The 25,528-nt window shown below is 40.8% G+C and overlaps 3 protein-coding genes across 3 annotated transcripts; 2 read left to right on the forward strand and 1 right to left on the reverse strand.

Moving 5' to 3' along the window:
- The first annotated feature begins 284 nt into the window (after positions 1-284).
- On the forward strand, positions 285-5,351 carry LOC139925184 (uncharacterized). Its single transcript, XM_078290049.1, has 13 exons — positions 285-447; positions 681-856; positions 1,300-1,407; positions 1,681-1,774; positions 1,981-2,030; positions 2,193-2,274; positions 2,483-2,568; positions 2,892-3,086; positions 3,459-3,554; positions 3,705-3,845; positions 4,279-4,383; positions 4,586-4,671; positions 5,249-5,351. The coding sequence occupies exons 1-13, from the start codon at positions 285-287 to the stop codon at positions 5,268-5,270; spliced, it is 1,404 nt and encodes a 467-aa protein (XP_078146175.1). The 3' UTR covers positions 5,271-5,351.
- A 2,730-nt stretch (positions 5,352-8,081) lies between these two features.
- Positions 8,082-16,463, reverse strand: LOC139925161 (dihydrolipoyllysine-residue succinyltransferase component of 2-oxoglutarate dehydrogenase complex, mitochondrial-like). Its single transcript, XM_071916414.2, has 15 exons — positions 16,347-16,463; positions 13,730-13,763; positions 13,353-13,395; positions 12,972-13,036; positions 12,791-12,865; positions 12,609-12,664; positions 12,397-12,505; positions 11,964-12,116; positions 11,663-11,736; positions 11,399-11,496; positions 10,999-11,129; positions 10,702-10,775; positions 10,444-10,527; positions 10,026-10,193; positions 8,082-9,526 (listed from the first exon to the last, which is right to left on the reverse strand). The coding sequence occupies exons 1-15, from the start codon at positions 16,407-16,409 to the stop codon at positions 9,392-9,394; spliced, it is 1,362 nt and encodes a 453-aa protein (XP_071772515.1). The 5' UTR covers positions 16,410-16,463; the 3' UTR covers positions 8,082-9,391.
- A 1,679-nt stretch (positions 16,464-18,142) lies between these two features.
- On the forward strand, positions 18,143-24,555 carry LOC139925187 (prospero homeobox protein 1-like). The gene is made up of 7 exons (XM_071916445.1): positions 18,143-18,333; positions 18,787-18,957; positions 19,041-19,164; positions 19,414-19,419; positions 19,753-19,854; positions 20,525-20,719; positions 24,388-24,555. The coding sequence occupies exons 1-7, from the start codon at positions 18,143-18,145 to the stop codon at positions 24,553-24,555; spliced, it is 957 nt and encodes a 318-aa protein (XP_071772546.1).
- Positions 24,556-25,528: the final 973 nt, after the last annotated feature.

Consider the following 25,528-nt stretch of genomic DNA (forward strand, 5'->3'; position numbering starts at 1 on the left):
CAAAAATATGCACTAACCAACATCTCATCAACAAAATTAACTTTGACTGCAGACTGCAGTCACTGTAACTGTCAAAAAACAACGAATATTGACCCTCTTTTATGCCTCATAACATTTCGGCTGTAATGATGCAATATAACTATATATAGGCCTAACAACTATTCATTAAACAACCACCAATATGAGTGATAACTGCCATTCTCATCCGCTCACTGCACTCCTCCTCAGGGCTTATTGTTGGTGTGTTGTTGGTCCAGGTGAGAGTCTCAGGGTCTACTTGTGTGATGGCTCAGTGTGAGGAAGACATCATGGTCCTGCAGAGTGGTGAGGAAAAGGAGCAGTCATCTGAACAGTCAGACGCCCAGGACCAGATGGAGGGCAAGGAGCCCACCCAAGGGCCAGAGGTGGACAGTAGAGACGAGTGGGACACTGACCTGGAAACAGACGGTAGGTTACAGTCACCATACAGTTAGTCTCATTTATGAATATAAAGTGAGGATGGAGAATGTGCAAATCAGGCTGCAGCTGGGCCTTCGGACATTTTCAGTATAAGTTCCCAAGTGACAAAGTCTTTCTGACATATTCTTTCCAAGGGCTCTCAGTTTCTGTCACTCCCTTGCCTTTTTCTCTCTTCCCCTCTTTCTCTCCTCCCCTTTCCCTCCATCTCTGCCTCCCTCCAGACACTGACCAGCGGAGCCGGCTTCTCTCCCGCAGAGAGACGTACCTGCAGGCCTGCCAGCAGACGGGTGCTGTTCCTGCGTCCTGCTGCCTCCGTCAGCTGGGCGAAACCTCTCTCCACCTCAACCACTACGGCCTGGGACCGCTGGGGGCCAGAGCTGTGGCCCTCGCCCTGCTGGTACGACCCCAGACTCTGCTCTTCTCTTCTGGGTGTTCATTTTCTATCTATATACACCAATTATCACTTTTTTTCCCATCACTATATAATGTTCGTGTTAGGCATGAGGTCTCCAGTGAGGTTATGGTTTGGGTTAAGGTAAGGTTTAGGTTGATGCTAAGCTTTTTAGGTGAAAATGAAGTCTTCTTCCTGTCTTTTTTCTACTTTTTCTCCTCTTTTTGTGCCCCTTTTGAGGTAATAATAATGTGATGTTGGACCTGATAGATAGGATCCCTTTTTAAGAGGCAGGAGGCTGCCTTGCCTCTCCTTTTTTTTTTCAGGCAGTTTATAAATTAAAGAGAAAATGGGAGAGAGATATGTGTGTTACGAGAAACAGATCTGTTCACTTTGTTCTTCAGTGTTGAGGATTTTCTTTCATTTAGTTTTTTTGTTGCTGTGTTTAGACTGACATTCACATCACCAGCCTTGAGCTGGAGGGAAACTTTCTCCTGGCAGAGGGGACGCGCTCTGTGATGGAGATGCTCCAAGAAAACTGCAGCATCCAGAGTCTTGTAACTATTCTAAATCTGTGACATCAAATGCATCAGTGCTGCCTCACTGCAAAAGTGCAGCGAGTAAATGATGTATAATTTGCTTGAAAAACTTGGATTTAATTGCACTATGAATATGTGCTTTTTATTCATTTAATTCTATTTTGGTTACACTAATGCTTTTTCATCTCAGCATTATTTGCTACACCTTATATTTATCATAATTATAACTTTTTAAGGTCATTTTTTCCTCTCTGCCTGAGAAATGACTGAATATCAATTTGTTTACTCCAGAATCTGTCCAACAATCAGCTGCGTCTGGCAGGAGCTGACAGCGTCTCCAAAATGCTTCTGGAGAATGTTTTCATCAAATCCATCAAACTCTCAGGTGCTGTATGGAATAATTTTCATAGTCCGAGTTAAGAACAGACAAAAAAAATACATTGCAATGTAACGCATGCTTACCAAGTGTGTGGCCCTCCCTGCATTGTTGAAACAGTCAGAATGAATGGGCCTGGATAAGTGGTTTCTTGGTCATTTTTGATTATTACATTAATCTGAATCACAAATAAGTTTTTATTTGTTGTCCCTCAGGAAATGAGTTCAATGATGAAGCTGCTAAATACCTTGCTGATGCTTTAGCGGTAAGTCCCAAACATCGACTGCAGAATCAATGAGCAAAACTGAGTTGAGTTCCTGCTCTGTCTTCACATGCCCGACCTTTCCTTCCCTAATTCTCCAGGTAACTAATGAAATGAGTACCTGAAACCTAAATCTACATGAAGTTTTCTTTTCTTTTCCGCCAGAGTGACAATGTGGTAAACGAGCTGGACCTCAGTCACAACAAGTTCTGTGAGACCGGAGGAGAGCAGCTGGGTCAGATGCTAGGTACAGTGACTGAACTGTATTGGGAAAAGGTCACTGCTGCTGCCAGGAATTAATAAATCAATTCATCTTACAAGCCTGGACCAACTGCAAAAGAAACACACAACTACACATATAGATAGAAGATGGTTAAGACTTTGACTATGCAATAATAGAATCTATGAGTCTATTGTATGTTTTATCAGCACCTTGCTAATCCCCTCCCTTATAGCCACTAATGAAGGTCTTGAGGTATTAAATCTGAGCTGGAATCACCTTCGGATGAGTGGTGCGGTGGCTCTGTGTGCTGGGCTGAAGGTGATGCATGGCAGCACACACACACACACACACACACACACACACACACACACATACACCTTGCCATCTGCTATTGGCGATCTTTGGTAGGCCTACCAGGTGATGTCACCACCTGTTGTACTCTATAGAAGCTGACACCAAAGATCAGCCAATAGCAGATGGCAGTTTCAGTAGCAAGTTTTTTACCACTAGATGTCAGGCTTTACACAGATTTGGGTTTGGAGTTTAGTTACTCCTCAAGTCTGTTTCATGTTATATTCATTCGTTATTCATATCTCACCTCTCTCTGCCTCCCTCTCTCTCTCTCTCCTTCTGCCCTGCAGGTAAACTCAACTCTGAAGCAGCTGGACCTGTCGTGGAACGGTTTTGGCCGCCTCGGGGCTCGGGCTCTGGGACAGGCGCTGCAGCACAACACCACCCTGCTGCTGCTGGACCTCGGCAACAACCACATCGACGACGAGGCCGCCGCGCTGCTCTGCCAGGGCCTCGCCGCCAACGTCACCCTCAGGGTCCTCAGGGTGAGCGGACGGGTGACGCCACCTGCCTGTGGGCATTAGTGAAAGCCTATTAATGTAATAACGGGTCTTTAGAGTAGGATGGGATGCGATCCTTTGTGGAACTGACTGGTGCTGTTGGGTGAATGAGGCGGGTATGGTGTCAGCATAAAGGCATACAGTCAAATATTCACTTTTTACTAGACTGTGTGTCTGTTTCATGAGTGGGTTCAGTTTCTAGACTTTTCTGCTGTTCTGAGAATATACATTAACATATACATAAACATTTTACAGCTTTCTCAGGTAATGGTGGTCTGAAGTCTTTTGCATTCTAAGAAACAGCAGATTCAACGCTAAAGTGAAAGTTCAATTTGTGTGTGTGTGTATTTTGTTCAGTTGTCCCATAACCCCTTGACGCACATTGGGGCTCTGACGCTGCTCACCACGGTCAAAAAGAACATGAAATCAGCATTGGAGGAGATCAATATTTCTGTAAGTGAAGCAAAAACTGCTTTCACCTCAGCATATGAACTACAGTGTATCTGTGAATGAATATATATCATGTTTATACATGTCTCCCACGCTGAAGATGCCTGTGTTTATGTATGTCTCTCTCTGCCTGTGTGTGTCCGTTGAGTTTAGACGGTGTGTGTGAATGAGGCCTTTGTGGAGCTGCTGGCGGCAGTCTGTCAGGATCGCTCGTCTCTGGACGTCCGGTACAGAGGCATTATGGGTTCCATCACCAGGACCAAGACGCCCTCTGCTGCCCTTCAGATCTTCCAGGTCAGCGGTCAGCAAAGGAGGGAAATCACCTGACAGGCATTTTTTTTTTTTACTGCAGGGAAGAGAGATTTTCTTCTGGGATTTGACACACTGTGTATTAGTGGCATACATGTGTTAATATTTGAATGAAATATATGACATGACAACAAATTGAGAAAACCTTACCAAATGGTGTGCAAACAAGATATCCAGATATATTTAAATTTTGTATGAGCATTTCTCAAACATCTAAAAATTTTGAAAAATATAAAATATCTTTGATAAATGATGAAAACAAACAGTTCTTGGTAGTGGACTCAAGACTTTTGGACCCCACTGTATACTGTGAAGACAGAACCACCTTTCCTTTTTGCTCTGTTGAAACTTTTTTAGAAAAGAATTAAAACTGTTTCCGAATGGTATTTGAAACGGATGATCTGGATTCTTGTCATAGAAATTCTTTGAGGAGCGAGAAGAGAGCATCATGGATTTCTTCCAGGCTTTGGATAAAGAAGGAACCATGAAGGTCTCCAACTCTGCCTTTAGGAAGACAGTACAGGTTTGGGGTAGCAGTGTATTAAACTGCACTGATAACGTCATACAGTTCTTCTTAATGCTTTCAAGAATTAAATAAATTCTCTACTGCACATCAGTGTGCACAACAAAGCTATTGTAGAAAAGTGGCTCTAAACTAAGAATGTTCCCATATTCACTAAAGCATGGATGATGGTCTGAGGAAATAATGTTGTCATGCGTTGCAGGCAGCGAACATTCCTCTGGATCAGCACCAGCTTGAGTGGTGGATCAAGACGTTTGACAAGGACTGCACAGGCACCATGGACTACAGGTCTGTCTCTGAACAGGTGTACTGCAGGAAAATGACTATAATCCTGCTGCCATTAGCATGTTATCATCACATCATGCAAAAATCTGATTAACTTTACTTAGAACAGCCTGTTTGAAGAGAAAGCTTGAGCAAAAAAAAGAGGGTTGTGGCGGACCAAAGTGTTTAGTTTTAACATTTGTGTGGACACGCACTTGGTAACACTTTACAACAATGAATATTCGATTTTGCCCCAGGTAACCGATAAACAAATTTAGTGCTGAACATCTTATTCTTACAGTGCCCATGGTCTAGAAAATGTGGCCGGTGTGGCGACTCTGTGCTGAATATTTTGAAGAGATCTTGTTTTGTTCATCCAGCCCAAGATAAATACATAGCCAGATGTTTTTTCCCCTAAGCTAAACTGAGACCAGCCGCTCAAATACAGCCTCATGAAGATGTCTTGTACTTTGAAGAGTAAGCATCGCCGAACTCCCTAAATCCATCTTGACTGAAAGCCTGGAGTTATGCAGCTGTATTCTTTACTCAGGCAGTAATATAATATCCAGTTTTCTCTTTGAGCTGTCTCTCTTTCTTGCAGTCAGTTTGCTGAGCAGTCATAGGTTCAGAGACATTCATCAGCGCTAACATGAGGATTGAGGATGACAGATGAGAGATCTTCAAATAAAGGCCAATGAAGTTTGTATTGCATTGAGAATGTGTGTTATTCCTCTGTGTTGTACTGTAATTGCATCATCACTCAGTGACATAGATTAAACACCCATTAATCCACAGCCACATAATTCATCCAAAACAGTATAGACTACAAGTGCAAATCTCTGAAGCAGCTTCCTTAAGCCCAAGAGGAAAAGACGAGGAGGAGCACATGACATCACAAACCCAATGACATCACGCACCAATGAGAGCGGCACCCTAATACCGGCCTCCTGTGACGTTAGTGGCTCCACCTTCACTTCTCCTTCCCCTGCAGTTCTTAGCTCAACCCAATTCTCTCCAGCGTGAATACTTTAACCTCTGACCCCGGCCAGCTGCACCCGCATCGGCTCTGCCAGCTGTGCCCGCCGTCGGGCCACGGGGGCCTCCGCCTCATTCTCTCCATCCAAAAATAATCTTCTGGTATGACAACAGAACAAGAGGAGGAAGAAAAGGAGAGCCAGCCTCCATATCAAAGGACCGAGAGGAGAGAAAGAATAGGGCCAGATGCGAGGTAGCCGTTTCGCCACATTGGTTCGGCTTTGTAGGAGACGGCCTGTAAAGGAAACAACACGCTTGTGAATATGCATGTGCACCATTACTTATGCAGGCCCTCGCAGAGTGGGATTATTAAGGGCGTGTTGATGAATTGTGTCTCAAGGTGCGATATCATACAGGGCAAGCTGTTCATGTCAGGTGCCTCCGGTGGTATAACAAGGCTGGGCCTAACTGTCATATTGTGACGCTCCTAGGTGTTCTTCCAGCCCATTACCTTTCAGTCAGAGCTGGCTGACAGCTTACTCACAATATTAACCGTTTTCACATGTCCAAGGCAAAATTTCTTCTTCTTACTTAAAAGAAAGCTACCTGACACATGTAGAGCTGCAAAAAACTGAATGTCTAAGTTGGGTTGTGTTTGTATTGGGCTGTGACCGAGTGTCCTCATGTTGTCAATTCCAAATAAAATGCGGCAACCCTTCAGTGATTTTCAGCCGTCGTTCTGCTTAGTCTTTATATACTGTCTCCATCCCTCTCTCTCATACTGTATATTTGACCAAGTCACAACTGATAGACCTGCGCATCACTGGCTGAGCCGCCTCTTCACGATTATGAGTCATTTCATACTTTTTTGTCCATGTTTGATCTGACAGCTGTGTGTCCAGATAAAATAATAATACAAAAACATTAGCACTTAGTGCTCTTAGCCTGTTGATTCGGTCCATTTGCTGCTGGACAGCCATGTGAGGATTTGGGTTCAAAGGGTTTTTACCCCCAAAATTTATCATTTGGCGCCGTAACTCCATCCATAGAAGAAGCTTACACACGTACAAAAAACGACAAGTGGATTCGATACACTTGAAACCAAGGTGAGATGTTCCTGAGGGCGTCTCTTATCAGATTATTCGTGAAGTCAATTTTAACATGCATACAAGGGATGTGCCTTTAAAAAAAACAAACTGAAAATGTTCCACTAAAGTAAGAGCTGTTTAAAGCCTTTTCACACTCAAAGTTTCTGGGGAAAGGCCTCAAAGTAAAAGTGTTTGAGAATAAATATACAACCAGTCCAATTTTGTTGGTGATATATTATCACCTTAAAGTCCAAATACACTTTTGCAATAGGACTAAAAGATAATTCTTTACATAAGGGTATTGATATAATTAGCTTATTTGAAAGATGGAAAAAAATAACAGAATAATTTAGGTAAATTATCCCTCTGATGTGGCTTAATGAAAACAAACAGCTAGCTGCCAATTTCTAATGGGCCATCTTTCATCTGAATGGACACAAAGACTTAAAACCCACATCTTATTGAGCAGTCCAATTGGAAATTCACAAATTTGGCCAAATTTTAAAGACAAAACAAAAACCCGCCAACAAACCCCTCAGATATCTATGCACCCACTGGCACACGCTGCCAATTAACATGATCTCGAAAGCGCTAATGGAATCTTGAGTGGTAATAAAAGTAAATAATTTAATTAAAGGATCCCTTGTATCATTGTCTGCTGTATTCAAGCCCATTAGGACCTCCAGTATTCTCATGGTAATCTAATGTTTGGGTTTTTTTGTGTTCCCATAATGAATTCTGTGTTTTTCCTCCAAATGGCGTTGTTCAGACATTTGTGTAGGTGCTGGCAGGGAAACAAAGACGTACATTAGGACCCATTGTCCTCCGCGATTATTAAAGTAAACAGAAATACTGAAGGGGTATCATACACAGCTGCACGCACTTGAGCCAGTGTTTGTGAAGTGGGAGGAAGGGCCAAGCAACCCTCAAGACTTTGTCAGAGATGATCCCATTATTGTGGCGCTCCTCAAGAGCCGAGCGCCAGGCTCGCTAATGAGGCTTTGAAGATCCATCTTTGGCACAGAATTCATCTGCAATTGGCCCAGCAGAGAATTCAGGAGCAAAATAGATTTGGCACAGGATAAAATGCTTCAGCCAAGATTAACCATGAAGATGTTCCCTGCTTGATCTTTATGCTTTCTATTGTGCCATTTTGGGGCTATTTGAAAGGGGCTATTTTGCAGCTCTTTTCAAAAAGATGATGGTGCCAGTTCTTAATAGATGCCAGTCAAGGAGAAATACGGTCAACAGTGTCTCTGATGCAGACTAAGCTTAACACTAGTCATTGTCGGATTTTGGGAGTAAAAGACCAGACCAACGGCGAATACAAAATGTATACACAATGTTCAAAAATGAAACGGTCAATGCGAGTTCAAGTACATAAAACTCTGAGATGTTTAATGTTTAAAACTGTTTTCTTTAAATAGATACAAGTATTTTATATAGGGTAGCACAATGAGAATCTGTTCCCCAGACACTGGAGAGCTCATGAGAAAACCCTGCTGCCAAATTGTGCGTCTTCAGCACTACTCCCAACATGAAATGCTGCCTATGTAGTTGTTTATACAATATATATATATAAAAAAAAACATCCTGAAAGGAATAGTGTCTGGTTTTGCATGGTTTCTGCTCATGAACTGTGTAGTCATGTAGGAGGAAGTGCGTTCTGTTCTACTAAAAGCCCGTACAATATTTTGATCAACATTCATCAACAGCTTTGAGATTTGGACCTTTGTTGGACTCGACTCAAAAACGGGGGATGTTGTAGGAAAGAGAAAAAAAAAACAGGACAGGCAGTACGGCTGAGCTGACTCCAACACATGCTCATCAAATGGTTTACATGGATTTAAAGGCATGGAGCTGCTATCCGGCTGTTGCTGGTTTCCACTAACAGTTCAGCTAGGTTCCAGTGTCACTCAAATCCTCCCCCAGGCAACATTGCTGCGATTATTTTTTGCAACTTGTTGCCAGCAACGACGACTAGCCATAGTTTCAAATAAACTAAGGAATTCTTTCAATCCTATGTTAACATTAAAACATCTTGAACTGGTTTGAGCGAGCTCCACTTGAAAAAAGTGCCTCAGGAGTTCTAACCGATGAGCGGAAATGCCGAGTCAGACAGTCAACTCTACTGCCTGGAAAAGACATTTTGTTTTACGATTACACAACTGAGACAAGGGTATAGTGAGGTGTCAATCTAATGCTTCATATGTCCATCTGAAGAGCACATGGGAATCATTACACAACACTTGCTTCAACATGTTCAGCCTGTGTGCATGCCAGTTAGAGTTTACATTTCTTGTCTATGTTGAGGATTTAAATTGTGACTCGTTTCATTGCGCAATTGTTACAAGACAATTACTGATACAGAGAGCACAGGATTCAAAAAGAACAAAATGCTTGTTTAAACTTTCCAATCCAATATTGAAAGTAGAGTAAATTTTTGCCAAAGCCCATATTAAACCTATTCCTGTAATCATGGATTTTTCATGTTACAATCAAACACCCTTTACTCAAGCTTCATGAGTGTTGGAGCCCAACCTAAATTTCCCCCTGCAGTCTCATCCAATTGAACACTTAAAAAGAAGACAATGGTTTATAGGCGATTTTGTGCGATGTTTTTGGAGGGGGGGGGGGGCAGGTGAGCTATCTTTAAATACAGCATAGTGGTGAAAGAGAAATCACATGTCCAGCAGCAGCACCCGTGGGTCTTCCACCACAGCTTTGATCTTGCGCAAGAAGGTGACCGCTTCTCTGCCGTCGACGAGTCGGTGGTCGTACGTCAGCGCCACGTACATCATGGGCCGGATCTCAACCTGCCAAAGCAAAAAGCCTTGTGTGTTATGGTTTATTCGCACACAAGTAGATCAGATCTGGATCAAAGAGTACTTGCAAATGATTTGTAGTGTTTGTTTTAAACCATGACAACAACAGGGTTTACCACATCAGGACAATTCAGATAGTGTCACATAAGATATCAATCACAAAGAAAGTACACTAAACTGACTTCTAATAAGTCTTGCATTTCTAATGCTCATTATATTGTACTATGTGGCAAACTGTCTGTTTTTGTACTCCAAGCAGGTTAAAACAAAACACTAAGCATTTGTTTATGCAAACACTACTTGCAAAATACCAGGTCTATGGTGAATACAAAGAGAACATCAATACAGTGAAGAAAAGTTTCACTTCTTACACAGTTACAGTTCTTCAGCTTGTAGGGCAGTATGCATTAAATGAGAATCTACTTTTTAACAGAGCACAAGATACTAATTGTTTCACCATCTGTATCTCGGGATACAATTCATGACTCACCTTGCCATTGATGGCCACGGGTCGGTCAAAGATGCCGTGCATGCCGAGGATGGCGGACTGCGGCGGGTTGATGATGGGCGTTCCAAACATGGAGCCAAACACTCCGCCGTTGCTGATGGTGAAGGTTCCGCCATCCATATCCTCAACAGCCAGCTCGTTTTTACGAGCCTGAGACACACAACACAATCAATCCATCTCATGACTTCCATGATGAAGAAGGTAAAATAATAATCAAGACTTATGATATATGATATATATAGGCTTATGATTATGATATAATAGTTTTTTTCTAAATTATGTTGAGGTCGAGGTTGACATCAATATCAGGGACGCAATTCTAACCACAACGGAAATTTAAAAACCATTACAATAATCTTAGGCAGTCACTGTGTCCAAACATTTGCACAAAGCTTTTTACCTTTTCTCCCAGTGCACTAATGGTTTTCTCAATGTCAGCGAAGTTCATGGTCTCAGCATTGCGGATCACTGGTACAACAAGTCCCTAACGGAGGTTATAGAAAGAACATATGAGAATGGCTACACACATACCAGACAAGTATCTTAGATGCCAATTTATTTACAAGGCATTAGAGTGCTACATCCAACATTTACCGGCAATTGTTTTTAAAACACATAAAACTTAAAAAAAAGGTTTTGTAGATCCAAGAAGTCATACCTTTGGAGTTGCCACAGCCACACTAATGTCTACGTAATCCCTGTAGACGATCTCTTTGGTTGTATCATCAATAACTGAGGTAAGAAATAACTTAAAATTAATAAATGTAAGATCAGTTAAAGATTTTTTCCTACAAAGTAGAATATAAGATAAAAAATGTATTTAAAGTTTCAAAGCAATGCAACAATGTAATTAGGGACTAAAGCTCCTTTGTGGCTTAAGAAAGCTACATGACATTACTTAAGCTGGTTGACCTCTAAATAAAAACAGTGGAAGTCATTTCTTATGCCGTCTTACCTGCATTAACAGCAGGCTGCTCAGTCAGAGCGTGTGCTGCCGCCTTCACAAACGCTGACATAAATCCCAGCTTCATGTTGTGCTTCTTTAAGAAAGCATCCTTGTGGATTTTCCTCATCTCTTGGATATTGCTGAAGCAAAATTGAGGATATATCAATGAGTTTGTTTAGCAAAAAACACCTTAGTCAATGAATCCCTTGTGTGATACTGATCTTATTGTTATATCTTGATAGTGACATGCAAATCTTGCAAGCACCACTGCCATGAAATGTAAATCAAGTTCTTCTGCATTGAGACTTGCAGCCCTAACTGGCGAGGGTCTAGACCAGTACACACACACACACACACACACACACACAAGATAGTTGTATTCACTGATTTTAGAGATACTGTGGCTCACCTCATGTCCACCTCGTTGAAGGTGGTCAGCATGGCGCAGGTGTTCTGAGCCTCCTTCAGCCTCTGGGCGATCCTCAACCTCATGCGGTTCATCTTCACCTGAATAGGAAGAAAGGAATTAAATACATGTGAGTGAAAATACTAGATGACACTGATACATCCTTCTCTCCTTTAAGTGGTATATATTTTAGGTTGAAGAAGAAGAAGAATAAAACCATGCAGCATAATAAGGTCCTTGTTTGAGCATTGCTTGCATGTGTGTTACCCTGTTCTCTGCTCTGACTCCTGCTGGGGCAGCAGCCGGAGCTGGAGCTGCAGCAGTGGGCTTGATAGCAGAAACTATAAGGAGAGAGAGGGATTGACACAAGATGAGCTCAAGAAATTTCTCAAAAAATACAACAAAACATCTATAATAAAACATGGGTTAACAAGCTGTCATCAGAGCCAATAAGAGTGCTAGTCAGCTGCTCAGATACTCAATTCTAGAAATATCTGTATAATGATCCTTAAATGATGCTATTTGTAGCAGAACCAAGTAGATTTGTGTGGCAGAGTGTGAAACACACCAGGTTTGGCTTGGGCAGCTTGTGCTGGCACTGGGGGCACTGGAGGCATGACGGTGGGGACTGGGGTTGGAGGAGGTGGCGGTGGAGGAGGGGCTGCAGCGGCCGCAGCGGGGGCTTCTGCAGCCGGGGAAGGGGCAGGTTTGGCAGCACCAGCTGAGGAGACAGAAAGAAAGATAGATAGATAGTCGTTCTGTTGGTCAGGTTTGCCATCAGTCTCTAGATTGTGTGCAGTAGTCGAGGGGGACACAATTGATCCCAACACTGTAAGTATTCCTGAGATCCCATTAAATCTTAAATCCAGAATGTGACAGCAACTGGTGAGATCTATACAGAAACTTTGTATTACATGAAATATAATGAAATATAAAAAACTTCTGGTATGTGCCTTTACTAGTTAGTTTACCGCACTGATACAAAGTAAACAAGTGCGCACCTCCTTTCCGGAGTTTGAAGAGGGGCGTTCCTCCCTCCACTCTCCCTCCATCGGGCACCAGCAGTTCCTCAATCACACCAGCGGCCGGAGCGGGTACTTGTACCGAGGTCTGGGGATACAAAACACAAACAATTTTAGCAGTTCAGCATCTAACATTTTCTTTTACTCTGTTAAAAAGTTGTGTTCTTCATATTTAGATGATTTTTTCATACCTTGTCAGTCTCGATTTCGCACACCACTTCATCTTCTGTCACTGAGTCGCCCACAGCTGAAGGAAAAACAATTAATGACCATTTATTTTATGTGCAGAAATACGATATGATCATCGTTTGGCTCAGTGTGGGACATTGGCATCTGTGAAATACTAATTACATTTTACTTCACTTTTACCAACCTTTTTCCCACCTGACGTCCCCCTCTGAAACAGATTCTGCAAACGCAGGAGTTTTGACGGTGACTACTTCGTCCCCTGTACAAAAACAAACACAAGAGTTAACTCAAGTTAAACATTAAACAAACAGTTGAGTTCAACTCATTATGTTGACAGCTGAGTATATATATGTTTTGGTACGTACTGTGAACAGCAGATGTCTTGAAGTATCTGATGTGGAAGACATTGGCTGATGACAGAGATTCACATCTAAAAAGACAAAAATATGTTTTAAAAAAGGGCATTTATTTTTAGATATATGTAATAAGAGGCAATTCTACAATACAAATTACTTTGTGAAAAAACATTATAATGGGCAGATGTCCCAATTGTGTATTCTTATTTTACGTTTACAACACAAAGCTACATTAAGCCATTATTTGCTGCATAAGCCTATAGCTGAGCTTGTCATATAAACAGGTAATACAGATCTTACACCAACAACACAGCATTGTGCTGAAGGGTTTCTAGATAATGAGGTTATTGTAGGGCATTCAAAGGTAACAGAATGGAGGACAGCACTTACGGCTGAGAGTTCCTGTAAACAACCCGGTTGCAGACAGAGAGGCCTTAAAGGTGAAGAAGAGAGAGGAAAAACAAAGAAAATGAAAGAAAAGGGGTTGTTATTGGCTAGATGATAACAGAAGCAGCAACCACTGAGGCTCTCGAGGGTCTGACATATACACGTGAGTGGAGTTCTGCAAAAGGTGCGTCTAACCCCTTGTGGGCTCCTCAGGCATCTCTGCCACTCAACAGGCATTATCCCATTCTGCGTAGGATGACCCATTTAAAGAGCGTGTTTATTCCAGAAAAACAAAGACAGCAGTCTTAGATGTTGCATTACTCCCGAGGTCCTCAACCCCAGCTGAAGGACTAGACTACTTAGTTAAAAGGTGCACTTACCAGATGCACATCGCCGAACCAGCACATTATTACCCTGAAAAGATTGGAAAGTACACAAATCAGTTTAATTCGCTCAGTTACCCATTCATTTATTTGTGTATTGTATATTAAAATACCAAGAATCACTATTGTTCTCGATGTAGGCTGGCTGTGACGGCCCTTCACTGGCAGCCTCTCAAACCACAGTAGCATGATCTAGATTAACTGTGCTTCCCCAACCAGATAAAACAGTTCTGATTAGAGATTCTGAAAACCGGTCGGCCGTCAAGAATGAGCATTCAAATCATATCCTTATGCTTTTTAGCTGACAGACAATAAGGCTAAACGACAAAATCTTGTGAGCCGCCAAAAAGCGGAGTACCAGTGCTGTCACGGTTAGTTTTGTCCTCAACACGCAACCGAGTCATAAAATCTAGGGCCTGAGGTATAAAACTTCGAGAAGATTCACCCAAACACAAACATATGCATAAACACATTCATCCTTAGATTTCCAAATTGCTGTGCACACTCCCCCACTGTGCAATTTCTTGTTATGAATTAAACAGCAGATTGAAGCAGATTTGTGTGTACATGACTGATCTCAATATTTACACCCTGTTAACACACACGATTGGATAGAAACGGCTGTTGGAAGGCCCCATATTTGTCTACGTGGCATTTAGTGTTTCATTCAACTCATTCAGTCTTGCCAAGAAAATAGAAAAAAAAAAGCACCAAACAGTAAACCTAAGCAACCACAGCGTAGCCAATTGTGAAGTTGAGCAGCGTTGATGAGGTTGACTATGGGCTCACAGAAAAAGATATCTGGAGGCATTTCTTTGCATTACTAAGTATGAATTAATGAAAATTGGCCAAAGAAGAAGCGATGGCAAAAGATGTAAAGTTTGCACAACATCAAGGGGCAGAAAATCAGCATCACTGCTAAATACACTTTCTATTAAATCTGCCAGTCTTCCAACAGCGGCAAAGCAGTCACTGTATATCATTATGCTTGAATATAATGTGATTAGTAGCTTCACCCAAATCACTGGAAAATGTACACATATCTTGTAGAAATGCACAGTGTAAGACACTCATGTCAAATCCCAAACTTTGTCTGGAAATAAGTACCTGCATGTATTACTTTTTATATGCACTGGTTTTATATAAAGAGACAAATGCTAAGATCATCTATGGGCTGGACATGAACTACACTAGATCACTTTTTTACTCAAATGTGTGGTGATTGATCACACCCTTCTCCTTAATGGGAAAATAAGGGACTCTCAACTAACAAGGTTTAGTTAGACTTTCTAGACTTTTCAATGATCAGTTACACCACTTTTCAGTCATACCACTGGATTTTCTTGTTACTTTTGTTTTACGCTGACAAAGGCTGGCCACTGTAAAGACTTTAATTACACTGAGCTATGTTTATAAGACTTTTGAGAGTGGAGGCCCTAGCCACAGCGCTGACAAGCTTAGGCTTCTTCACACTGTCTTTAGTTTGTTGTATTCACTAAGCCCACAAACTGTTCTTACTGGCGAGCTGATGTTGAGTGCCAGAGTAGGGTGGAGTTGTCAGAAAGTGAGTCATAATATATAGCAGAACACAGCATATACAGGCATGCATTGCACACAAGATCTATTTGTGTTTCCACTGTCTATACCAGTGGTGTCCAATCATGTGCTATGGAGGGCCAAGAGTCTGCAGGTTTTCCTTCCAACCAACCACTACACTAGGTGATTTATGACCGAAAACAGTGTCAAATTGACTAGATATTTCGTATCTTTTCCTTACATTAAGTTTTTGAATGTGTTCCAGTAGACTCATTTCCTTAGAGCTTCTTGATGGATCCCAATGTCCTTATGCTTATTTTCAAAGGTTGCTTTGTGCCATTACAGATTTCTCAAACAACTATGCAGCGAAAAACCCACTATGTTGGCAACATTACCACCTAAGCCTCTCTATGAGTTATGCAGAGGAATTGTGGGAAGACACCTGATCTACCAGTCGGACAAGACAGGCATATTACTATTGAGAGTTCCTGCTGAAAGTAATGACAAGGCAGCTGAACTTGAGGGCAAACCTTGCCCCTCACGGCACATTCATGTCTAACATGACATGGGCTATTTCTGGCTGTCAGGTCAGCTGCACACACCAAGCGCCGCCGTAACATACTAACATTACTTTGGCAAGAAATTAAGGCTGCTCCGTATGCTGTGAAGCCATTCATGGATAAAAACTAAATTAACGTTAGACACTGATACAACCGACGGGGGCAGAGGTTAGTTTCAGAGCTAGGTTAGCTGCTCTGACCTGCTCGCTAAAGCTAACATTAGCTAGGCAGCTATGTCGGACATAACTATGTTGAAAATTTAATTTACAATTAACATTTACATGTTTTGACGATAGCCCCAAGGCTAATCGGATAGCATGCTCAGTTTCTTCAGAAAACTGCTCACTAGCTAACTTTGCGGGTGTCAGTGTGGCTCTGCCCTTGGTGGATGAGGCCTTGCTTGACATGAAGCTAAGTTAACGTCAGTTGCTCGCTGGCTCGCTGTGGCCTTGAACTACCCGGTCGAAACCCTTCAGAGCTCAAAGAACTGGGACATTTCAGTGACCTTTCCATCCTACCTGGCTTAGCGCGGACACCGAGCGGCCAAGTGTCCGGTAAAGACATCGGGATTGCGATAACATAGCTGGCGTCTCTGTTTGGTGTTTGGCAGCGACCGAGGGAGCGGCTGAGAGGCTCGCGCTACTCCCGATACGTGGGCGGTCCGAGGCTCGTGAGGCCGAGTCAGTCTGGGAGATACCACTGTGGCTGGCAGGGAGGGGGGACAGTCGGTACCATAACGAAATAAATTACATTGCCGTTTCCAATTATTCCCTGGCCATTCCTTATACTTGAAATTGACCAAAACCGACTAGGGCTATATAAATTGTAGATTGAATTCTCTAATGATGAATATGTATTTTAAACGTAACATGATTGTGGCATAGCTTAAATAGAGTATGGTTAACGTTACTACACAAGGAATTCAAAGTTTAGGAAATTTGCAATGAGCCACACTATTCTGGCCAAGTTCAATGGTTCAATGGAAACTGGGCAAACAAGTCAGTTTTACCATAACATAACATTAGATAAATATTTAATTCTTCAACCTTTTGTCTAATCTTTGGTTGTCTGATACAAATATGTAATTATAGGGCAGGCAAAGGGATGGGATAGGGTGGCAAATTTGACCACACCTCCTCGTTTCTGGTGCGGCTCAGTCGGGCTAGTAGAAATACTTCAGACGTCCTCTCCTCCAGCAAGCATCCGACCTGCAGGCTCCACTGCTCTCTCCGAAAGGCAACAGGTAGGTTATCAGTTATTTATTTGCATGATGTCTTTGAAATCTACATGTTTTATTTTCATAATGTGACAGCAAGATAGGCTACACGATGTTTCTCTCAGTCTTTGACAATAGTTTGGAACTGACAAACGGATAAAGGTAAACTGAAGAGATGCAACAAGAAAACTTGCAGGACAGCCTAAAGCATTTCTTGGACATACAAATAAATTTCTTGCATTTTGAAGACTAGTTTCTTATAGTGGCTCTGCTAGAGCTGTGCAGAAATTTGCCAAGTACATTTTCAAATGTAACTCAAATTAGTCACTAATTCAATTGACACTTTAAATGTCTTACAGGTTAACCTTACATCTAGACAATATTAGTATGATTTAACGGTTTAAAGTTCATGTTCATGTCAATTAAATCAATCAAAAAAATAAATAAGCAGTAGTCTATGATAATTTAAAAAAGTATTTCTTTAATATTAGCAACAATTAACAATGAACCCTTTTGATAGAATTAATCTGTTAAAACAACCTTTTTCATTGTGACATCTCCAAGTACTTTGATTTTTGATATATTACAATACTTGTGCTATATAATTAAATGTAGTATTCTTTTTCACTGCTGTCTTTCTTAATTCAACAAGCATGAATCCAAGTCTTTGGGACAAAGGCATGTATTCCAGCAACATCTACCTTGACAGCTGCAGTGCAGAGCATCTCCCCTCTTTTCAACCTGATCCCACTCTGTCATCACATTCAGATGAATCAGGTATTTCCATGTTGTTGCACAAAGACATTGGGAGCGATAGGATCCTACCGGAGAGCGCTTATTACAGCAGCAATGATGTTGGTTCAAGTGTGATCAGTTCAAGCCAGGTGGAGCCCAGCAGCAGTCCATCCACAGACGGCACCGTTGGACCTTTGTCCACAAGACGGCACTTATCCCCTGCAGCCAATTCTTGCGCTCCCCATGACTGGACCCTGAATAGTGGCCATCAGGCAAAGCGTGCCAGAGTGGAAAACATCATCAAAGGCATGACAGGCTCCCCTAGTATGCATTTCACAGATGTGGCGACGGCAGCGGGTCAGCATGAGGAATCAGACAGCGTGCGGGAAAACCAAAGGACACAGGACCTGCCTCTCCATCAGGACCACATGCAGAGAAGTGGAGCTGGTGGCACCAGTCACAGGAGTCAAGAGAGCCAGACAACAAGGAAGCAGATTCAAAGTGGACACCAGCCACTCAGACAACTCCAGACAAGGTTTACCCATGTGGATGTGGTAAATGAAGCTGAGGAGGTCAGTAGGGAAAGTTTTGTGGAGGAGAACGATCCCACCTGGAGCGATTCTCCCAGCACATCTCCAAGAGATACGTTTACAGATCCATACAATGAGTTTGAGAGCACCTCAAGTAGAAAATACCAAGGGTGGAAAAAGGTGAAGCTGATGAACTACTTCCAATCCAAACCTGACAAAATAAAGTTGATGGCAGATATTTTAAAGTATGAACTGTCAAGAGCTGTCAGCATGAGCGTTGACTCCATTTTCAAAAGCATGCCGCTTTTACAGGGGCCACCAAATGATAAGGGGAGTGTAGACACTGATAATATGTCTCTTCTTAATCTTAATCAGAAGAACAATAAATCAAGACTCTCATGTTGTGAGACAGCAGAGGTCCAAGTCCCAGATGTTCAAACGGAAGCGCTTTCTCTGGTTGTGCAAAAGCCTCCACAGGCCAGATGTGGTGCAGTTAACCTCCAGCCCAAAACAAGACCTCACCATTGTCCAAAGCCTCCGTTCCCCTTCGGTCATCACATTGCTCTTCATGAAGATCGGGCATCAGAGAATATTCATAACGGCGCCCATCAAAACGCCCTCAGATGCTTCCAAGATGGATATTCTGGAGTTGGTCAAGCAAAGTTGGAGAGATTCGATGCGTCTTGGAACCCGGTCAAAGTGAGATCCAAAGTCAACTCCAGATCTGTCAGAAGTCCCCAGACTCATCCTGTGTCGGTGGATCCCATGCTTTTGGAAAGCCTGTGTCTCCCTCATGTCAAGATCGAGTCGGATGGCCTGCAGACTATGGTGAAGAATAACTTGTACGTGCTGAATGTATCCTTTAGAAATGTTCTAATCAAAACATTGTTGTATAAAATGCTTGACTAATATTTGACTGCTTAATCAATTGTATTCTGACTTTCACATGTACCTTTAAGATGAGTGAACAGCAAAATGCTAGGGCTCGAAACTGTCTGACATTTCTTTCATAAAAGAGAACTATCTGTAGCTTTTGAAGCAATTGTCTTTAGATACCAATATTATTATACCTCACAAGACAACTTCTACCTCTGCTTCTTTGAGGTTCAAGTGCCAAATAACAACCTGGCATGTGCTCACAAACCTTCTCATCACCCCAGGTATCTGCTATAAAATGAGTCTGTTCATCAACACCAATTTTCCTGTCTTTTCTAAAGAGGGCAATAACTTTGCGACTTGGTTTGGCCTAGAGACTCCAATAAGTGCCTCCTTTGATCTTGAGAACTCTGAAGAAAATTGCAATCTCTCCCTCTATCTTGGGTCGTAATGATTGCCGGGAGAGAAAATGTTTCCAAAGAATGCCGGGCTTTCTAAAAGAGAAAGGTCATGCTGTTTCTTATGTGTAAGATGTGTGTATTGTGTCCTTAATACTGGTGCATTTAGGAGGGTCTGACCACAAACCATCTGAAGAAAGCGAAGCTCATGTTCTTCTACACTCGCTACCCCAGCTCACTAGTGCTGAAAACCTTTTTCCATGATGTGCAGGTGAGGAGGTTTTAGAGATGCAACAAAATTATTGTGTACATTTGTGTCATTTTAAGTGACAGAATATATTCTTCACAGGATAGAAAGCATGAAAACATGATGAATCTTGGCTAATCGCAACACTACATGTTTACAGCATTCATCAAAATCTTGGAAAAGTTATTCGGCATATGCAGCAATGCATATTGCTGCTGTCGTGAAATCCCATAATTCATAAATTACTTCAAAGCTTTCATGACCCTAGGGTCCATGAACACAATTGTAAACCAATTGTGTGTTTTCAAAAATGTATCATTGTGAAAGAAAGAATCAATTCCTGAAAAATGTACTTATGATATGATGTTTCTGACCGACAACAGCAATATAATTCAACAACTAGAGATTAGGATTACCAAAATTACACCATCTTGAGTATTGCATGTCTGTAAAACACAGAGGTGTAAAAATGACAATACAATGATGTGGTAAAAAACTTTATTGCCATTTTATTTTCATTACATTGAAAACATTTTACACTGTAAACCACACTTTAAGTACATAACAGTTAATCTCTCACACAGACAAAACATTAAACATTACAACAATCCTAAAAATTAGCTCCAACATGCAGTGACTCGTTACCTTCAGACATCGCAGCAACTCACTTACCCTTGTTCTGTTTCGTTCCCAGTTCACGCGCTGCATCACCTCCCAGCTGATCAAGTGGTTCAGTAACTTCAGGGAGTTCTACTACATCCAGATGGAGAAGTTCGCCCGCCATGCCATCCTGGAAGGAGCAGCCGATGTGACGGATCTGACTGTGGGAAGAGAATCGGAACTTTTTAGAGCTCTCAACATGCACTACAACAAAGCCAACGACTTCCAGGTGAAGTACAAGGGAAATCACCAAGTAATTCTATACACTGAATGGACAAAATATTAGGGACATCTTCCTGATATTGAGCTGTACAATCCACTCCTTCTCTAACACGTTTGCTTCTCTTTATCTGCATCTCCTCCGTTGTGATTGGTTTAGATTTAATAAGGGAAATCAATAAGGGATAATGGATTTTACCTGCATTCACCTCATTAGTGTACTTCATGAAAAGAGTAAGTGTCCCTGATATTTTGTACAATCAGTGTACATTCCCACATGATACAAAACTTTTTTTTTTTTTTACTGCAAGCCCAGTGAAAAAGACTTCAACAAAAGGCCTTCTGCTGTACAGGCAGAGGTCTTGCAGTTATGTTGTATTTGGCACATTAGATAGGGAAACACCGACAGATAATTCCAAGATGATGGATAAACAATAGAAATTGAGTTGTGCTTGGTAGCCAATGTTTTACATTTATTAGAGTTTCATCCATATTCTAATAGTATTGAACCCACATTAACCAGGAAATGTGCAGTTTTGTCATCTGTGCCTAAAAACATGTAGACCTTTATGCACCAAAACCTTCTTGGTTCTCGCAGGTTTATGATTTTAATCTACCATAACTCCTTAACAAGTTAATAAGTCTATACTGTCTCTACTGTATTAGTGAAGATGACATATATATATGATATCATATCTTATCCAATTATTCCTCAAAAAACCTTCAGATGCAATCACAGTGTCAGCGTGTAATTTTTTGCATTTTCTACCCATATTAACCGATTAATGTATACATTCATCGCACTGTCAATCAGTGTGATGTGTCAATCATTGACCTGTTGGTGTATGATCAATCCACACATTGACCGGCCCATTTGTACATTCCCCTTTATTCCACATCTGTACCATATCCACATGGTAATGTAATTTTGAGACAAAAAAAAAGAAGTGTTTTGATAGACTTTTGCAAGGGAAAAGGCTCAGAGGCACTATATAACTTTTGTCCCAATTATCCTGTCCCAAAGAGATTAAGACTGCATGGGATATTAATCCCAACTCGGTGTCTCTAACAGGCTTTCCCAGAGCACAATGATCTCTCATTCATACATGTTGAATACAAACTGAAAAACAGATTGGAGGTTGGAAAGCTTCTTAGCTTTTGATGTTAAAGATTTTAGAGCTGGGTGCTTTATGAAAAAACATGTCTTCTACTCATGAGGAAAATTAGATCCAAGGAACTCCAAAATAGGTTAAAAATCCTCCATTCTATTCGGCCATTCCTTCCCCTGATGAAGCTGAAACGTGCTGAGCATCGTTTAAACTTTTCATAATGAATGGCAAATAGAATTCAAGATTTTTAACTGATTTTGAGGGCCTTGGATATCATTTTCCTCATGAGTAGTTGAATACAAATTGTTGTATGAGAAATTGGCCAAAATAAGTCTCAGAAACAGCTGACCTCAGACCAGGTTCATTCTTATAACACCTTGGGCTTACAATATTTGATTTAGGATATTTATTTGCATGCAGTAATATTTGATATTTGATAGTGATGTCACAAAATAAATCAAATATACAAGTTACGCAATGCATAGGATCAAAACACAGGTTGCCCCCCTTTCTCTTGGACACAAACATTGTGTGCTGCAGTGGATGATTTAGCGTTGTATCACACCATATGAGGATACACACACAGGGACACTATTTTGCATATATTAATTTTTAAAGGAATTTTATGGTAATGCAGTGTTTCACAGTATATGTGCAGAGTGTCAAGACAGTGGAAGTAGACAGGAAAAATGCAGACATCAAGTACATTCTTGTTTCTCATTCAGACATCCATGCAGATTCTAATTTCTCATTCACAGACTCACATTGGTGCATTTTAATTTGTGTGTTTCTTTCAATCTGTGTAAATGTCACACAAGTACTTGGCTGTCATGGCTGAATGTGAACAATCAATCTTTTGGAATAGTTAGCAAAGTTAGAAATAGTTGCTCGTAATCTGAAACAACAATTTTTGGTATTTGATACAGTATTTGAGCTGTCAGCAAAATAAGCACGTCAACATTCATAAGATACTGATAGATGAACAAAAACATAAACCAATGTTGTTCAAAAGATCTAAAAACAAGATGTTCGAATGTTATGTTGTTATCTATGAGTAATAGAGTATATTCAACTTTTGCGTAGCCAAGACTAATTGCCCTGCCTCTCTGTGTGTAATCAGGGGAGCTTAAGTCAGTGCGATGTCTGGTGTAATTCTCTTCAATTCCAAGATTTTGCCTCAAAAATGTCAATTTTGTCCTAAAACACCGCATTTCACTTGCGGAGACTGTCACATATTGCAGGGAAAAAGGTTATTTTTAGGAACGAGAATTAAAATGACAAAAAATAGATTGTGAATTTATGTTGTGGAGGTGTCAGTTGCATTCTCAAGCAAATGCCTAGTTAGAGGCAAGTTGAAAACTGTTTAATTGCAAGACTACATAGATAATGAATGTAATTTACGATAATCAGTTCCAGTTGCATTACAGTAAATGCAAGCTGGTAGGACCTCTTTCTTTTAACACTGTTAAAACTTAAAAATTAAAATTAAATAAAACTGTTACAAACTGCCAGTTCTTATATCAACAGCTTACCTGGTAAAGTTGATTACATTCTTCTGGTGTCCCAGGTCTCATTCAGCCCCTGATTATACACCAGGTGAACATAATTAACTACCAGGTAAAATAGTATAACAGCAGGCCTGTGGTACAGGATTGAGAACCACTATAAAGAACGGGAAAAAAATACAAAGATGATGGCAGTGCTCAGAGTTGTTCTCTGGGGGTACAGGCACCCTCTCTGTTAGGGATCAGAGAGCACCACTGTCAAATGCATCTCATTTAGGTGTAAAAGCAGAAACACACATTGCCTATCACAAAACTTAAGTCTCATTCATTTTCAGCTTTTCGCTGCATGTCGACCGCATCTAATTTTCTTGGTATGCCTCTGTTGTCTGATTTTATGATAATCTTATTAATGTATGCAAATTCTTAAATTGAGTGGTATTCCCCTTCATGTTCCAGGAGCATCTCTCTGGTCATGTGATCAGACCAGTGACTCCAGTTCAGTACCACTATTGTGAGAAGTTTAATAAAAATGGGCCAGATGCTGTTAGAGCGTCTACATGGGGGAGACATGTTGGCAATTGGAGAGTTACTACACTTAAAACACACTTTTTGTCTCCTGAAGACTCCCAATCAGAGTGTACTAAAGTGATCTTTACATTATGTGCATCGCTTACCAGGTCCAACAGTCAATTAATCCAACAATATCACCCTGGAAGAAATTACATTTCTGTGGATGCTCTGTATTAAAGTACTTGAATTCCTAGAAAAAAAGACAACTGCAGTTCCATGAAAGCGTAATAGAGCAAAGAAAGGTGTAGACAGTAGGTCATACTATAATTCTGACTATTGGTTTCATTTGATTCTCACTTGAGAATAGTTAAGTCCCTCTGTTAAGTTTCCACTCATGACTTACCTTAAACGGACATGCACAATTAGTAATATCAGAAATATATTGTAAATCTACCCACTTCCCTTTTTCTTTCACACACACACAGAATCTTTAGAGCATTAGAGTATCAACAGCTAGTTTATAAGGCCTTATGTATTTTTTTTTTTTTTGACAGGTCCCTGACAGATTCCTTGAAGTTGCTGAGATTACACTGAGAGAATTTTACATTGCCATTTCAACGGGCAAAGACCGTGATCCATCCTGGAAGAAGGCGATCTACAAGGTAATATGTAAACTGGACAGTGACGTACCAGCTGAATTCAAAAGTCACCACTCTGGATAAGAGTCATAACCTTTTACGTTCTGCATAATGCCTCGAGAGACATACTGTGGATGTATTTAAGCCCTGACGAGCCAGCTACTGTATTATTTATTACGGATGATGAAGATATGCTGTACATCACATAGCTTACCTGAAAAGTAAAGTGCCCATCTCCTATTTGTAATATCCAAAATAACTATTCCTGAGGACAATACTATTGCTAATCATGACATATGCTAGTGCAGTTGAACAGAATATGTATTTTTGCTATATCAAATAAATTAACAGCAATAATACACATTTTGTTTGATTGTAAATTTGATTTTAGTGATACGTCTGGAAGGCACAAAGTGCAACAGAGAATAGATGTTTTCTGTGTTTACAAGAGCATGTGCTCGTTAGTAAACACAAAACAAATGATGTCCACACCACATAAGAAAAAAGTGATTTAATATTCAGAAGAGCTGTTTTCTTACTGTTCATTCTGTAAGTATGTACATAACACAAATACCAATTTAACCATAAATGCATGATTTCAAAAAGAACAGAATGAATAATGCTAATAATAATATTCATAATATTTACACCATCTGTGCCACAACTCCACAAGCCACTCACAGTATGGTGTTGAGATGGGAACGTTTCTTTCTCTCCATACTTACCATGAAGATCCATCCAGCCCTTAAACATCACTATCCAGAAGCAAATCAAACATGGTCTTCATCAGCAGTGCTGTGTGTTCCAACGATTCCTTGCTTTGTCTTCATTTATTCCAGTAACATTACTACTACGATACTCAATGCAGAAATTTCTGTTGTGCGCATTTCTGGAATCTTTGGTTCTGCAGTACAAAGTTAGCAAATGTTTTCCTTTTAAAAAGGGAATATACTTGTGTTTATATTGCCATATATTGTTGTATGTCACATACTGTCACCATGATAATCACATTCAGTAGGAGCAATTGATTGTATTTGATTAATTTGAATACTTACAA

This window comes from Centroberyx gerrardi, chromosome 18, assembly GCF_048128805.1.
Source record: "Centroberyx gerrardi isolate f3 chromosome 18, fCenGer3.hap1.cur.20231027, whole genome shotgun sequence".
NCBI lineage: Eukaryota > Metazoa > Chordata > Actinopteri > Beryciformes > Berycidae > Centroberyx > Centroberyx gerrardi.

Excerpts from the sequence above, each read along its gene's own strand:
- LOC139925184 (XM_078290049.1), top strand. The coding sequence starts at position 285 with ATGGCTCAGTGTGAGGAAGACATCATGGTCCTGCAGAGTGGTGAGGAA. Across the intron at positions 1,408-1,680 it reads ACTGCAGCATCCAGAGTCTT|AATCTGTCCAACAATCAGCT; the intron begins GTAACTATTCTA and ends TGTTTACTCCAG. Across the intron at positions 4,672-5,248 it reads ACAGGCACCATGGACTACAG|TCAGTTTGCTGAGCAGTCAT; the intron begins GTCTGTCTCTGA and ends TCTTTCTTGCAG.
- LOC139925161 (XM_071916414.2), bottom strand. The coding sequence starts at position 16,409 with ATGTTATCGCAATCCCGATGTCTTTACCGGACACTTGGCCGCTCGGTG. Across the intron at positions 12,506-12,608 it reads GCGAAATCGAGACTGACAAG|ACCTCGGTACAAGTACCCGC; the intron begins GTATGAAAAAAT and ends TTGTATCCCCAG. Across the intron at positions 11,497-11,662 it reads GAGTCAGAGCAGAGAACAGG|GTGAAGATGAACCGCATGAG; the intron begins GTAACACACATG and ends CTTCCTATTCAG.
- LOC139925187 (XM_071916445.1), top strand. The coding sequence starts at position 18,143 with ATGAGGAATCAGACAGCGTGCGGGAAAACCAAAGGACACAGGACCTGC. Across the intron at positions 18,334-18,786 it reads GGTTTACCCATGTGGATGTG|GCCAGATGTGGTGCAGTTAA; the intron begins GTAAATGAAGCT and ends AAGCCTCCACAG. Across the intron at positions 18,958-19,040 it reads TCCAAGATGGATATTCTGGA|AAGTCCCCAGACTCATCCTG; the intron begins GTTGGTCAAGCA and ends CAGATCTGTCAG.